This window comes from Halichoeres trimaculatus, unplaced genomic scaffold (assembly GCF_033239565.1).
Source record: "Halichoeres trimaculatus isolate MK-OKI-2021-1 unplaced genomic scaffold, fHalTri1.1 fHalTri1_scaffold_13, whole genome shotgun sequence".
NCBI lineage: Eukaryota > Metazoa > Chordata > Actinopteri > Labriformes > Labridae > Halichoeres > Halichoeres trimaculatus.
In genome coordinates this window covers 9341040-9357516 of record NW_027437191.1, presented here as the reverse complement: position 1 = coordinate 9357516, position 16477 = coordinate 9341040, and the positions used below count along the sequence as shown (strand labels likewise).

The window sequence follows — 16477 nt, the reverse complement described above, 5'->3', positions numbered from 1 at the left end:
CCCCCCGTAACCTCCGATCCGCCGACGCCCACCTCCTTTCCCTACCACCTGCCACCAAGCACCGAACCTGGGTTGACCGAGCCTTTTCTGTCGCCGCCCCCACTCTCTGGAATGCCCTACCACTTCATATCCGCATCTGTCCCGACCTTCCCACCTTCAAAACACTAACAAAAACCCACCTTTTTAAAATAGCTTTTAATGTCTGATTGTCTTTTAAATCCACTTGGTTTCTTTTCATTCATGTTTTAATATTGTGTGTTGTTTTATATGCTGTTTTATCCACTGTAAAGCGTCTTTGAGTATTGTGAGAAGCGCTTTTATAAATAAAATGTATTATTATTATAACTACTATTTTAATTTCATATGTTGTAATAATGGGATATGTTGTATTATTCTGTAATACATAATTAACCTCTATATTTAACCCTTAAATTCATAAGACTATTATAAATTAAACATTGTAGTATTTCTGAGTCCAGTCAGCAACAAAAAGTTGTAAGGTTAATATGTAAAAAACTAAGCTTGATAAGTTTGGATGATAACATCTTGAAATGTAATTATTTGTATTGAGTCACAGTTTCCGCTGCCATCTGCTGGTCAGTTTTTGATAGTACATCAAGCAGGTGCAGTGTGAAGTGAAGCACAGACCAGGGACTGGGCTGGAATCATGTGGCAGCAAAAATCTGAAGAAATGTCATGTTAGAGACTTTCTTCTTCTTTGGATCAAACATGCCTTTGATCAACACTTTCGTTGCTTTTTTTAACTTGTGGTGTTCATCGTTTTTTTTTTTTTGTTTTTTTTTTACTTAATACAGAGCAGTGCCTGATTTAGTCAAAGACAATACTTTTTAAGTAACATGAGTTGTTTCTTTCTTGTCATTTGATAGGATTGTGTGTTTGAATGAAATTGATTTCTTTTATTATCACTTACTGGCAGTTGTCTCTTTTTATCTTTGAAGTCTGTATGTGAATAAGATTTAATTTATCCAACGTTATTAAAGTGTATCATGACAGTTTGGATAAAAGTTTCTGGATAATTAGATGAAACTTTTTGAACAACTGGACCCTGATTTTTACCAGAAACAATTTCAGTTGCAGAGCAAATCTTCAATCTGCTTCAAAACAGAAGCATCTCATGAGCTTCTCACAGTCAACTTTATGATTATGTTTCTGTGTGTTTTTACAGGAGCTTCTCTCAGAGTCAGACTTCATTGGCAACCACTGACAACATGGAGGATTAGTTCCCAGAAGAGATGTATAATCTTCAGCAGGAAGAAAGTGTGAAAAGAAACAGACACATTTAAAAGCTGAACCCCAGGCTGAAAGACGTTGTACTAAGAGTTGGTGGGAGACTTGGCAAGGCTGCCATGCCTGAAGAGTCAAAACATCCTGCAAGTGACATTTTTAGTAATTGTCTCCAAACAGGGATATCAATTATTGTTGCAGAAACACAGTCTGTTTTTTAAAGGCAGATCAATTAATAATAATATCAGGTTAGTTTTAGACATCACTGAATATCGAAACCTAATCAAAGATGATGGATTCCTTCTGTTCCTAGATTTATAAAGGGCCTTTGAGTCAGTAGAGCATCTTTTTATCATGTTGGTACTTGAACACTTTGTCTTTGAATCCAAATTTAGAAATTTTATAAGGGGTCTGTATCAAGATATTAGTAGTTGTGTCATATTGCTAAATGGCACTACTCCCAGTTTTAAGGTAAATGTAGGTAACCCCAAAGGATCTCACCATATTTATTTATATTAGCTGCTGAAATGCTGGCAACTCACCTTAAAAATGGTAGTGATATTAAGAAACAAAATGTGTTAGGTATGGATATTATCATAAGCCAGTTAGCATATGACACTACCATTTTCTTAAAAGACAAAAATCAGATTCCTTTAACTATTAAAAAATAAAATAGTTCTCCAATGCTTCTGGGTTAACTTTAAAGTTGTGACAATATGAAACATTTGCCATATATGACACACCACTCCAGAGTATTTGTGACATTTCCATCAGATCAGAAATCAAATACCTGGAAATTTACCTCGCCAAGGACCCAAAACTAAACCAATAGCTGAACGTTGAAAAACTAAAAGAATGTGTAGCAAAGTTGCATATATGGCTCCAAAGAGATTTATCAATTCTAGGCTGGATTTATCTGACTAAGATTTAAAGCTTATCCAGATGTATTTACCCAGTTTATTCCATTGTCATCCCAAGCAAATTAATTAAATCAATTAATCAAATCAATATGAATTTTCTCTGGAGGATAAAAGATAGAGGCCTCAAAGTTACTGATTTTGATCGTCTTAATGGGACATTAAAAATAAACTTGATAAAATTCTGGATCCAACACAGCAGCTCATTTTGGTACAGCATTCCAAATAACATATATAGTGAACTTGGAGGACTGAAATTTCTCCTTGTCACAGATTTTGTAATTAATAAACTTCCTATTTCACTATCAGAGTTCCATAAAGAAATATTGTTGTCTTGGCAATTGCTTTATGTCCATAACTTCTCACTCTACTCCACTGTACTCTGGAATAATAGATATATACTGTATAGAAAAAAAAAATCTTTATTTCCTGAAGATTGGGTTCAGAGAGGTATTTGCTCTGTGATTAACTCGATGGATAATGTTGGTACTGAAAGAAACTTTTGATAAACTACAAAAAGCAATACCCCAAGCTAAATTCTTTATACAAAGAAAGAGACATTACCTTCTTTTTTAATTAATTTAAATTGTATGTCAAGTCTTTATAATAAGTAAAATGAAAAATGGCTCTAACAATTTAAGAAAATTTGAAGAAGCTTCCCCAATGATTTAGAGTTAAGAGATGATAAGCCCTTGTGTCCTTTTGATTCATGGTTTTTCCTATTTCATTTATTTGTTATTGTTATTATTTCTACTTTTATTGCTGTACTAAGTCAGTACACTGAGACCATGTCGTCAAGACACATCAACTTTGCTGTTACCCACACTGGACTCAACATTTCCTCACAGTGCCCATACCTAGGTGCATCCCCCGATGGAAGAGTGTCCTGTGACTGTTGTGGCTCTGGCTGCCAGGAAATCAAATGTCTCAACACAGCTAACGACAAAACTGATCAAACTGTCAAAAGAAAAAGACTTTTGCTTGGTTAAATCTTCGTCCTCAGATGCGACACTGGAACTTATCAGGCAACACAACTACTTTTTTCAAGTGCGTTGCCAGATTCATGTCACAAAATCACTGTTCTGTGACTTCTGTGTATGGACACCTTCTGACTTGTATGTTGAAAGAATAACTCCACACGTACATATTGAAAGACATGTCATGAGGGCAGAAAAGTTTTCAAGTATGCAGTGCTGCCAGAACTGAAGGGAAAATGGTTCACAAGAAATGCAGTGCTGAGTGGCTACATCTGATCGGAAAGACTGCTGCTGTTGAGTTCATGTCACTTTTATTTATCAGTTTTGCTTAACATTTTATCACACAGTGTTCAGTGTTATACAATTCTATGTGCATCTTTTTTCTACAACAAACATGTGAAAATACTAAATATGAATAAGAAGTTTTTAAAATAAATTGCAGAATAAATATTTACAAAATGTAACACACTTTTTTGCTTGTCAATGAAAATCACACAAGGTTTAAAATGAACTCTCAGACTGATCATCTGATGATTTCATGCTTCATATGCACTGTACATTAACAAATGCTCACTTCAATCAGAAGGCACTATGTATTCACACAAATTACATAAAGCACAACATGTTAATACAATCTTGTCTATAAGGCTATCCTCCACTTGACCATTTTGTTTTACTCTAATGAGAGTTATAGGCAGTGTAGAGCTTAAAATAGTATATTTCTGCCTCAACATTCTAATCACTCTTTCAACATGAATTCTCACACGAGATATTTCTTGAGCAGATTCAATCTCTTTTCGGCCAAGCTGTTTCTTCCCTCTTGTGAAAGGTGGCGTAATTACTTCTGCACAGAAAAGGCCAACACTGTCCTCAATCGTGAAACCGCGGTCAGCCAGTACCAAGTCCCCTGGTAGGAGCTTATCAAGGAACTGACTCTGTTCTGTAAGGTGTTTGTCTGTAACACGTCCACCCCAGGCCTTGGACACGAAGGAGATGCTTCCTTGTGGGGTGACTGAAATAAGAAACTTTATTGTGTTGTGTTGTTTGTAGTTGCTCCAAGTCTGAGCACTAGCTTTTAAGTCAGAAGGACGCTCTATGAACACTTCAAAGCAGTCTATAATGCTTACACAGTTCTTAAAAAATGTCCGAAAACACATTGGTAAACTGCGTCTGAGGTCTTCTCTTTCTGGCCACACTATAAGAGGATGAAGCCTGCTTGCCATGACATGTATCCATCGTTGAAAGACTCTTGATACTGTTGACTGATGAATACCAAAGAGGTAGCCTAAAAACTCCTCTGACAGATTGAGCCGCAGCTTCATCAGTGTGAGAAGAAGTTCCTGAGAAGGCTTGAGGGACTGCTTCGCAGCAGCAGGAAAAACTGAAGACACATAACTAAGTAATAACATGAAAGTCTGCAAATTTGGTAGTCCTGTGAAAAATTTAATTTTACGGTCATCAAATAATGAGGCATCAAAGGAACGATATTCAAGCTCACTTTCTAGTTTGTGAACTTTAGCTCTGAGTGTTTGACATTCAATGTTTAAAGATTCAATCTGTTGATGTAGTGAGGCAAAGTCATCATGTGTCTCCTCTGTCTGGACCTCAGTGCCCTGAACTCCAGTTTCAGTCTGAACCTCTGGTTGATCTGCATGTACCTCCTCCTCCATTGACACAGGACTTTGATGAAATTTCAAAAGAGCTGCAGCAGCCAGCTCTTTATTTTCGTTTTCAAATCTTTTGTAGAACACATTTTGAGATTGCAGATATCTTTCAAGGTTGTTGACAGCCCGAGTCTTATCAGCAGTGGAGGTGAAACTGAACAAACTTGGCACAAAGTCAGGGTGTCGGGGATCATCACTCTTTTTGCCTGAAACAAATAAATATACATGCTTTCATCATTTTTGCCCAGAGTGTATATACATACATGTGTATCATAGACTGTAAAAAAATATATATAGTACATATACATATAAACTGCAATTACATTAATACTATACAGTCTATGATGTGTATGTTTGTGTGTATATGACTGTAACAGCTGGTTATCATCATATAATACAACTAGCTGACACAAAGTTAATTCAAAGTATACAGTGAATAGTGAGTACATGCATTATCATCTTGTACTCCTGATATTTGAATACTTTATACAACACAGTTACAACTACTTTCTGCTAGAGTACCCAGTTAGCCTCAGTTTAAGTTAGCATGTAGAGCAAAAGCTTCATTATCACACACGAAGACAAAAACCTTTTATTTATTTTAAAGCGAAGCTAAATGAAAGATGGCTACATAAAGAGCTTTACTGAAGAGTAAAGTTATCCAATGGATGAGCGATGTTAGGTTTGACTTTACCCCCAAAATACAGAAAAAAATAACGTTACCTGTCACGAAATGGGAACTACAAATCCACGTTTCGTTGCCTGGATTCCAGTCGTTTCTGCGAATTGCAGTGATCCACTTGCTTCTTTTATCTTTCGCCTTCGGTAGCCTGTAAAATGAAAGTTTTGACTGCTTATTGTATCTATTTGTGCAGTCAATGGCACAACAGCTCTTCACCATTTTCGATGTTTTTCTGTGAACAATGCAACTAGTCTCCAGCTTTCTGCCACTCAGTGGGCGTAACCGCAGAGACTTCCGCATCCTGTGACGTAAACGTATACCCTCCATACTCAAAAACTCATCAGCCAATTGGAACGCGCCCCTCATAGAACCCGCCCACACGAGAGGTCTGTGTCAGAAGAATTGCCAGAGAAGCTCCAAAAAACCGAGAAGCAAAACCAAAAGACAGAGAAGAGAGAATGAAGCAATGGAAACAATTCAGAAAAAAAGTCAAATAGTTCAAATAGGTTGAGTACATTTTATTTTTGATGAAATCCATATTATTCGTTTGAGTTTTAGAAAGCTTTGCTTTGTTCTAGAAAGCGTTGCTTTATTCTGTTGGCACAAATCTGATTCCATAGAATGCAGACAGATATCAGATTTTTTCTTTTTAAGTGAGAGCGCGCAGGAATTGAAATTTGAGCACTTGCAGCAGTGGATTTGTGCACTTGCAGATCACAAATCTGAAGACCTGTAACCGTTGAATTGTATTTGCAGAAAAATATATGTATATATCTTTAGGTATGCAAAAAAAAAAATCTTCAACTACATAACTCTTTAAGCACTTTTATTTGTGGATACAATTTTTTTTGTTACACATACGCAAATTTATGGGTATATTTTACTGAGACTTCAGATTTGTTTTGCACCCAAAATCTCAGACAAAGGGGAGCAAAAGTGAGAGTGCGCAGAAATTGCAATTTGAGCACTCGCAACAGTGGATTTGTGCACTTGCAAAAAATAAATCTGAAGACCTGTAACCGTTGAATTGTATTTGCAGAAAAAATATATCTTTAGGCATGCAAAAGAAAAAATCTTCAACTACACAACTCCTGAAGCACTTTTATTTGTGATTGCAAATTTATAGTTACACTTACTCAAATTTATGGTCATCTTTCTCTGTGACTTTGAATTCGTTTTGCACCAAATTTACCTTCATTAAAAACAGCTTGATTTCTTGTTTCTGTTCGTGTCTTTTATACCCAGGAAACAGACTGATAAAACGCACCTTGGTCACACCAGCACCATTTTCTTTTTCATTCAACCTAAATTAAGACCTGTTCAAACAAAGTTCAAAAACTACAAATCCATGAAGTCTCCTCGAAGCAAATAGTTACCCATTACGTCATTTCATTGGACGGGATCAATAAACGTCTCTGTGATTGGCTGACGGTAGCCACGTTTGCATTGCCAGCTGTCTGGATGCGAGGCAGCTAACCGGCTAGCTGTCTGAGCTACGTTTGCCCCTCAGCTCGGGGGAACATAAAGTCAACACCCGTCCACCCTCTTGACACCGGCTCCTTTTTCAGTCACTATGCCGGTTCATTCCCGGGAGAAGAAAGAGAGCAACCACGAAGAAATGGAGGTGGATTTCCCCGAGCAGGACGGCAGCAGCACAGACGAGGAGGACACCGTTAGCTCGTCTGTGTCTGAAGATGGAGACAGCTCCGGTATGAAAAATGGGCCTCAAATATCAACCAACGGCCTCATTTCTCAGATTTACTTGTGTTTCATACTTCTTTCATCATTATATTTGGTTGCCGTTGTAAAATAAGCTTATATTTGTGCAGGAGGGAGCATCAACACCCGGGTAGTAGAGATGTTATAATGTTGGTGATGAAGGTAGAAAGGAAAATCAGTTTGTAAGTAATGTAGATGATGTCATATCTGTCATGTCTTCATGTGAGCAGAAATGGATGATGAAGACTGTGAGAGGAGGAGGATGGAGTGCCTGGATGAGATGACAACTTTAGAGAAGCAGTTCACTGACTTGAAGGAGCAGTAAGTTCACTTCCATGTTGTGTCAAACTTATGATAGGGTTTCAATCCACTGCTATCCACAAAACTTTTACCAAGATGTGTGTCAGTTAATCTGTTCACTCACAACTGTTGTGTTACTTTTAAGGAAATGAAAGAGAGGAGCTGGTTAGTTAGTATCTGGTCCATATTCAGGTCTTTCTCGGGGTGATTTTGTACCCCTTTTAGCAATAAGATGCAGTCTCTTTAAACCAAATCACTGTTCTCAATAACCCACTTGAGGACAAAAATATTAGCATCAGGTTCATTAATTTGAGGCAAAAGTCATGAATCACCTATTGCCCATTGTATCTGTGCACAGATGTTATGAAAAAAAATCCTTTAAGAACTCTTTAGAAAAGCAACTGTTGGGAAAAACTAGTGGAGCAGCTCATACGCATGACAAAGAAGCACAAAGACAAGTTGACATACAAGCAAAAAAATAATAATAATAATTACCTACACAAGAAATTTAAAATATAAATAAGACCTGGAGGAGACGATGATACTGGACATACTGGTGAAAAGTTAGCCAGACTGAGTACAAAATTTCAAGCTAAAATAAGGAGTTGAAGGAGTTTGAATCTCTCTGTTTCACGCCTATTATCTTAGGATGGGTTTTAACAATTCCTCTAAGGCTGTTTCTGTCTTGAACAGAGAGCTTGTGAAACCAAGAGAAAAAAAAAAAAAGGGGACCCTCGATAAAAGACTGGTAAAAAAGACAAATTATTACAAGACTGCCTGAGAAAGAGTTCAGTGTCCTTAAAGGTGAATTCTCTACTGCCCGCTCATTAAAATAGTGTCAGTGTTGACCAAGTGTTGTCCAAATATGTGCCCTGGGAATCTGTTTGACCTTGCATGAGCCTAAGCAACATTTTGAGACAAAATTTTGGTTTATACTGGATCCAAACAGTGGGTTTTTGTGACAGAATGTATCTTTTATCCTGTTGAGATGTGTGAATAGAAAGCCTTTTTCTGTAGATGTGCCACTGTAGGGACCAATTTTTGAAGACCACACAACCTGCTAAAAGCACATTTTAATTACTCACTTATGCTGCCCTCCAACTGTTTGTTACAACCTAATGCTGACATGGATCTGGTGTTCATCTATTATAGGTTGTACAAGGAGCGTCTGAGCCAGGTGGACATAAAGCTGCAGGAGGTGATGGCTGGTTGTGCTCAAGAGTACCTGGAGCCTTTAGCCAACCTGCAGGAGAACATGCAGATCAGGACCAAAGTTGCTGGTGGGCTAGTTTAATATCAACGTCTTGGTTGTGGTCTGGTTAATTTCTTATATCTGACTTTACATGCTGTTTACATGCTGTTTTTTAAAGTAAAGGCTGAAATTAAGATGCCCAAAATCAAATATGTAATGCCAATTGTTTCAGATTAATGTGATGTTAAAATGTTTGTCTCAGGGATCTACAGGGAGCTGTGTTTGGAGTCAGTGAAGAACAAGTATGAGTGTGAGATCCAGGCTGCCTGTCAACACTGGGAGGTAGGAGATCAACAGATGAGATTTTAACTCTGATGTTAAACAAGGCATTTTCTTTCATTTACTTGTTCAACTGGAATCAAAGGTATCAGAGCTTATAAAAAGTAATTACAGATCTGCATTCACATTTCAACCAATAACAACAACAAGTAGAAGAGAAGTGTTGAAATTTTTGCCTGTAATAAAAACAAAAACAAAACAGAGAAACAAGAAACATATCTATGGTATGGAAAACTTGTTTAGATGTTATTGGAGTCTTAATAACCAGAAGGCTCTTTGATTTAGTCTTATTCTACTGTTGCTATACATGCATTGTCGTATACACATTGGAAGTAAAAGCAAAATTATAATTCAACTTGTGTGATATTTTTAGTAACCATGTTACTGAAACGGGCGTCACTGTCCTTTAAATTTATAATGATAATAATAATAATGATAATAAGTTGTATTGAAAAGTGCCTTTTCTGAACACTCAAGATGACTTTGCAATTGAATTTTACCACTATGCTATGATATTCTGACAAGCCTATATTTGATGTTGTTTGGAAAAAGAGACATCTACAATCCCTTTGTGATCAATCTGCTCTGATTTTCAATGTCTCTGTCTTGTGACTCTATCCACTGCCTACACAGACTAACCTTCATTCCAGCTACAACTACAGCAGCTGATTTTAAAAGACAGTTTTCTCACCTGTGTGTCTTCTCTGTGTTCCTGTCTCACAGAGTGAAAAGTTGCTGCTGTTTGACACCGTGCAAAGTGAATTAGAGGAGAAAATAAGAAGATTAGAGGAGGACAGACACAGTATTGACATCACATCAGGTAAAAACTGGAGCTTAAAGAAACATTTGTGCAAAAGGATCATTTATCCTTCACACAATTAAATCTGAAAAATGCATGTGCGGTTTGGGACTGCAGATAGATCTTTAAGTTTGCTGTGACTTGTAAGTGCTTAATGTTTTATTGAGGCAACAAATGATATGATGTGTAAAAAAAGAAAGCCGCACTTAAAATGTATTTACTTGGAATTTTTTAGCTGAGAATAAATGCAGAGTTTTGACTCAGCAAGTCGAAAAAAAAGATTAAAGATTGAAAAAGGAGGCTTATCTCATGGATGGAAATAACTCTCCTTTTCCTGTTTGTCTTTGTTGTTTTCCAGAGTTGTGGAATGATGGACTGCACTCACGGAAAAACAAAAAGAAAGATCCATTCTGCCCGGTGAAGAAGAAGAAGCCTGTTGTTGTTTCTGATATCCTTTCTTTCATTTTATTACGCCTATAATTCATCCCTAGTGACGTGTTTGGACAGATGTTTCGTGTCACTCCTCTTTGTATTTTTCCTGAACCCGCTTCATCACGCCCGTACATTGTTTACATGCTGCAGGATCTTGATATTCTTGAAGACTGGACTGCTATAAGAAAGGTGAAATCTGAACTCACAAAGAAGTCATTTTGGCTTATGCTGTGCAGTGACTTGACCTTTTCAAAGTTGCGCTTCTTTCCTCCCACAGGCGATGGCGTCGCTGGGGCCTCACAGGGTGAAGGTGGATGGTAAGAGTTTCTCCTTGTCCTCGGTTACAGTCAATACCTGGCTGAGTGCATCCATCGACCCACAGCTGCACAGGAGCAGTCGATTCAATAATTTCAGCTTAAAGTACTCTAGCACATATTTGAAAAAGGAGACACTTGTTACGTCTTTGCCTGTCATGTCTTTAAACTCATACTGTTCCTGTCCAGTTTGCTGTCTTCTGGACTCCCCTCGTTTTCCTCGCTCCTCATTTTTCTTCTGACTGTCACCCTTTCAGCTCCTGCAGGGAAACCTGACAGACATCACCATGTGGCTCGCTCTGAGGACGGTCGGCTTTTCTATGACAACCAGTGGTACTGCAGAGGGCAGGCCATCTGCATCAACAGGAAGGACGAGTACCCAACCAGGTATGTGTGTGTCTGTGTCTGCCAGAGCAGGGTTTATTCACCCCTAATGGAAATAAAGGTCAGTTTTGAAAGTAGTTACATCGATCCTCATGGATGCCTCCATTACACCTAAAAATGCATTATTTATGAGTTTCTTTTTTCATTTTAATCTAACGTAGCAGAGTGTTTATATGTGCAGCCCTAAACCAGGAATGAAATAGGATGGAGAACTTTCCTCAAAAAAAAAAAAAAAAAGAGTAGGGATGTAGAGATGCTCTGAAGCGACTGTTCTCTGTCAGTCAATTTAAAAATTGAATTCTGACAAACCAGCTCCTGTCAAAGTGAGGAAACACTCAGACAACTGTCAAAAGAAATCAACATTTATTCAAAGTGTCTTAAAACAGGATCAAAGAGTCTGCAGGTAAACCATGTCAAACAGGTTTGCCGAGTGTGGTTAACATTAGCTAAAGCCAGCACCATCAAACTAAAAGCTGCATTTCCACCAAGCAGTTCAGGTCGGTTCAGTACGGTTTGGTACAGTTAAGCCTGATCCCGTTTGCGTTTCCACAGCAAACTGTGCCCTCTTGTGGTGGGCGGCGTATAAGCCGGATGCCGGGAGCCGCAGCTGTTAAATAATAGCGCAAAGCCGTAGCAGCTTACCCCACTATAAAATCCAACAAAGAAGAAAACGCGACACAGTAAACAAAGAGCACGGATGGAAGACATGCAGCATTTCGTCCTCTCTGTGATTGTCATGTAGCTCCCTGTTACAAAATGCAATCAAGCTTTGTTTCAGAGAACTCTGTGTGCCGCCAGGAGAAATGCAGCTGCTGTCAAGGGGTAAGTGACGATTCTTTTGACCAATCAACAGTCTGCAGTGTGTTGCTCCACCTTCCGAGAGCGGATCAGTTCAGTCTGGCACCCATACGAAAGGGTCCCAAAAAAGTGGGACAGCTCGTCTCGGTTTTCAGGGATCTGTCGCAGGATCAGTCAGTGGTAACGCTGCAAAAAGCGCGCCGTACAGAGACGAACCGAACCGGTCTGCTTGGTGGAAACGCGGCTTAAGTTGCACATTGCTCTGGTAGTGTAGCTGTGCCTTGTTACCAGACGCAGCTAAAAACAAATTTATATCCATTTTCTAAATCAAAATACTGCCAAACTTTGCTGCGAGATCCAACCTGCAACTGTTCTCTTTTTCCCCCTGGTTCAGCTTAGACTTGGCCAACATTTTGGACCCCACAGTCATGAAATTATTAATAATTCCTTGCAGCTGGTGTTTCGTGTAACCTAATGTCAACTTAAAGCGCAGATTCTAAGTTTGAATCAGTGCTCTATGGTGACTTCTGTATCTGAAAATGTCAAAACTGCGGCAACACATGTAGCAAAGAGAACAGCTTTGTTCTATGCCAACGAGTTTCAGCTTTTAGCTTATATACTGGTGATTGTTAAACATTACCACAGACACCATTTTATCAGTTTAATTAATTTAGCTGAATTAATTAAAGACAGAAAAATGTAAACAGTTTAAGACATCTAATCATATCATCATCATATTATGACACTGATGAAGGCCAAAAGCTGAAACGCTTATTGCTAATGTCTGAAATTAGAGAAATAAAACTCCCCAGACAGAGATATTCTTCTGACTGACAGGTGTTACTCATCTCATTCACTCTGAATAATATGCTTTAACTTTCAGTGATTTTGTTTGTGTACTCGTTCAGATTTAATTGCATATAAAGAACAGTTATGGATATAAAGCTGTGTGTTAAACATTAATTGATCATATCATGATAAAAAATTACTTTCGTGCTGAAAAATCTTCTGCTTGTTCATTATTCCACCACCAAAACAATCCAGTATATAATCAGAGTGATTTAATCAAATGTGTCACATCAGCAGTGTTTCACTGGCAGCAGCAGAAGTTGATGTGTGAGCAGTTAACATTTTGTGAAATCTCTAGCAGGGCGGTGGCTTCCAACAGTTCCCATTTTTTTTATATTTCTCTCGCACATGAACAAAAAATTCTCTCTCAGTGCAACTGCTGTTTTGGGGAAGTTACAGAGCAATGAACAGTGTTAATTTTGGAAGCTGTTTTAGATTTAGTCTGGAGCTCTAGATGGAAATACACTTTATTTTCAGTGACATGTAGGTTTTTTGCACTTTACCAGTTTAGACTAGAGTAGAATATAAAATATTTTTTTTTATCCCTTAGGGGAACTTCAGGAGTCACAGCAGCAATACAAGAAAACAAAAGTGAGAAAGTTCATAGTGTAAAAAGGTCTATACTAAAATAGATGATGACAGCTTGTCCATCATTGTCCAGTTCAGCCAGTCTCCACCTCCACAGGGTCCAGGACTGAGCTTCTTCAGCAGTCTGTTCAGTCTCTGTTTCCTGGATCCTGTCTGCTCACAGCAGGTGAAGCTCTTCCAATGTGTCTGATGTTAGCTCTGTTAGCCATATCTGTGAATAGCATGATGCTACTCCACCCTCTGGTATTCCCTCTGTTGCTGGGTTAGCACAGCTAGCTCGTCCATCTTATTGGAGATAGATCTTACGCTCCCAATAACGATGGATGGAAGGACAGGTCCATGTCATGACTTCTTAGCTCACACCTGAGAACGAGTCGTCCTCACCTCCTTCTCCTCACCTTGTGGGAAGATATTAGGCCTTACACCAGTTAGCACTGACATGCTACAGGCTGCTAACAGCAGAGTTCACATGTGAACAATGCAGCCATGATTACATGTAGGATCTCCAGACAAACACAGGAGAAAAAGTAGTGAAAATATCACTGAAGCCACAAAAAGTTTGGTGTCTATGACCAACAAATGAACCATACAAAGTGATGATCCACTCCAAATACAAAAATGATGAAAAAGAGACGAAAAAATTACAAGGAACAGACAAGGAAGAGAGATCTGCTGCAACAGGCAGCCAATTTGGTAGCACCTAGCAGAAAATAAAATGAAATAATCATAACATCACAAATAATAATCTTAACACTAATAATAATAATAGTAATAATGTGGATCTGAGCGAAACTTTCACTAACATTGTTGTGTGTCTGTGTCTCGCAGTGCCATCATTACCACCGTGAACAACGACGAGGTGTGGTTCAAACGACTGGATGGCACCAAGTCCAAGCTGTACATCTCCCAGCTGCTGAAAGGCAAATACACAATCAAGCACTCATAAAACAACAATCATGCAAAAATATGGAAAAAGAAACAACAACTCTCATCTTTGCTGTGCTTCAGTTTATCTACTGTTATTGTGATATCTTTCAACCTTATTGCCATATGTACAGAGCCACGCACACGGAGAGGAGTGAGAGACAAAAAAGGAACAATGAATAACTGACCCTTGTAGTCAAAGGGAAGCTCTTCTGTAAATATGTATGTATGTTGATATTCTCGACAAGGTCACAAAGTGTCATTTTCTCTGGAATGGAGATCAAAGCAAAGTGCTGCTAAAGAAGTCAAAGGGGTGAAGAACTGGAGCAGTAGCCAACTGTGAACTGCAGGGCTCGGTCGTGTGCCTTCCTGAGACAAAACGATGCCTCTGCTTGACGAACACAAAACAAACGATGGTGAACTATTAATATCAATGCAGTGAAGCCTTAATCTGTGTGAGCTCAAAGAGGACTGAAGCGGGTCAATGAACGAGTGAGTGAATGAGAGAAAGAGAGGAACCCTGATCCAGGTGAGGATGCTGTCAGCTGTGTGTTTGATTTTCCTCTCCAGCCGCATCAGTGAGATTTAAATTTCATGCTCCGTAGAGCCGATTAAATCCATATAAGGATCCCCAGAGACCCCAGTTTTAGAAAACGTTTGCTTTAGTTAGACAAATTGCACAAGTGTCAATGCGGAGATGGTAAATGATCAATCAATTTGGAGCGAATGTTTTTTTTTTTAAAAACATATCAAGATGAAAATATTCTTTAAGAAAACCCCAGGGTTTTCATGAATCCACAAGGGGAGCCACGCTACTAAATGATCTCTTTATGTTTAGAGTAATCTAAAAGCATTATGTTTGAGCTGAAACCAAGGACAGCTCGGTGCACTAAGAAAATCTAAAATTCAACGCTGTGTTAGCAGCTTCAGTAGTTTCCCTGTATGTACAGATGTATTCTTTTTCAGCCTGATTAATCCTTTGTTTCCTATCGTGTTGCCATGTGTGTGACAGTGCCTGAACTCTAACTGACGGGAGACGATCCAGACGTAGCTCACCCTACACCACGACTGTGTGGGCTGTATCTTTGTCTGTGGTGAGGGGTCTAAAACTTGTAACTCATGGTGCCATTTTTCATTCTTCTGTACAAGTTGAAGTGCGTGCTATGCAGTGTAAATGTTACTCCTCTGAGAAGTCAAAGGTATCTTCTGTTCCTTGTCCTTTTCTGGCTGTCTTTGTGTCTTCTTAACTGTCTCTGTCCTCTTTTTATCCCCCCTTTTATCTCCCTAAAATGATGCCTGATGTTGAAACATTAACAGTAAAATGAAAAATTAAGACTTGGGGATTTATGTGGCTTGCACAATCCATCCAGTCGTTCTCTCTGTCCCTGATTTGATGTTGTTTTCTGTTGTATTAATGGTGCTAAATATATTTTTTATCCTTGCATACATACTCTAAGTATGATTGCCAGTAGTAATGTATAAAAAACAAGCGCTAGCATCAGATCACAAAGTGTCTCTGAGGCCTAACGTGGCGTTCACTGAGTTGAACTTTTAGGTTGTTGTAAATTTGTTTTCATTTCTGCACCGTTTTTATTGTATGATTTGCGATACCTTTGCCAAAAGGACAAATATGTGACATTGTGCCAATGCATGTAAAGGTGATTAAAGATTTTGTTTGTCAGTTGATGTTTCAAACTTGCACATAAACAAAACTCTATCCTTCATACGCAAAAAAGAGAGTGTGATCTTGATTTGAAAGATGATACCACTCTGCCTGCATTTTCTGCTAAATCAAAGGAAGTCTGCGTGCTTATGTGATGATATGTGATGACAGCATCAACCTGCACAGCTGGCGTCAAGCTGCGTTTTTAGGATTTAAAAGCATCAGATGAAAAACTTCAGCAGTGTGCATTTAACTGAAATATCCTTTCGGATTCAGCCTAGCATGCACAAAAATTCTAGATACCATCTTGTATAATACTCCAGTGTACAATAGGAGAAAGTCCCTGACAGTGCTTTACCCAAAGTCACCCCTGAGGTTGGCTGAACCCTGGCAGCGCTTCTCAGTGACAAAAAGAAGTGGCTTATTTTGGAGAAACATGCTGAGCTGGTCCTATTTGATAATGGCTCTTTGGTCTGCTGTGCTGTTCAACCTTTCACTCACTTATTTCTGCTAAAGGGACACTCACTAGATTAACACCCCATGCTGGTATCGATGCAAGATCTGTGCTGATGTACACTTTTCTTGTCCCCCCTCACTGCCTCGCTGCCTGTGCCGACGCCTCATGCAGAACAGCCACAACCTTTGATTGATCTATTGTGAATATTGATCAGCTGAAGGGACATAGCCAGGA

General features: G+C 38.7%; 1 protein-coding gene across 1 annotated transcript; it reads left to right on the top strand.

Annotated features, from left to right (window-relative positions):
• Window positions 1–6912: 6912 nt before the first annotated feature.
• LOC141802362 (breast cancer metastasis-suppressor 1-like protein-A) lies at window positions 6913–15800 on the top strand. Its single transcript, XM_074685910.1, has 10 exons — window positions 6913–7194; window positions 7435–7525; window positions 8657–8784; window positions 8959–9038; window positions 9759–9855; window positions 10193–10282; window positions 10391–10455; window positions 10544–10583; window positions 10838–10967; window positions 14028–15800. Exons 1-10 carry the CDS (start codon window positions 7059–7061, stop codon window positions 14143–14145), a joined length of 975 nt encoding a protein of 324 aa, XP_074542011.1. The 5' UTR covers window positions 6913–7058; the 3' UTR covers window positions 14146–15800.
• Window positions 15801–16477: the final 677 nt, after the last annotated feature.

Bases quoted from the DNA above. Each gene is read 5' to 3' on its own strand.
- LOC141802362 (XM_074685910.1), top strand. From the start codon at position 7,059: ATGCCGGTTCATTCCCGGGAGAAGAAAGAGAGCAACCACGAAGAAATG. The intron at 8,785-8,958 runs GTGGGCTAGTTT...TGTTTGTCTCAG, and splicing joins GATCAGGACCAAAGTTGCTG to GGATCTACAGGGAGCTGTGT. The intron at 10,456-10,543 runs GTGAAATCTGAA...TTCCTCCCACAG, and splicing joins ACTGGACTGCTATAAGAAAG to GCGATGGCGTCGCTGGGGCC.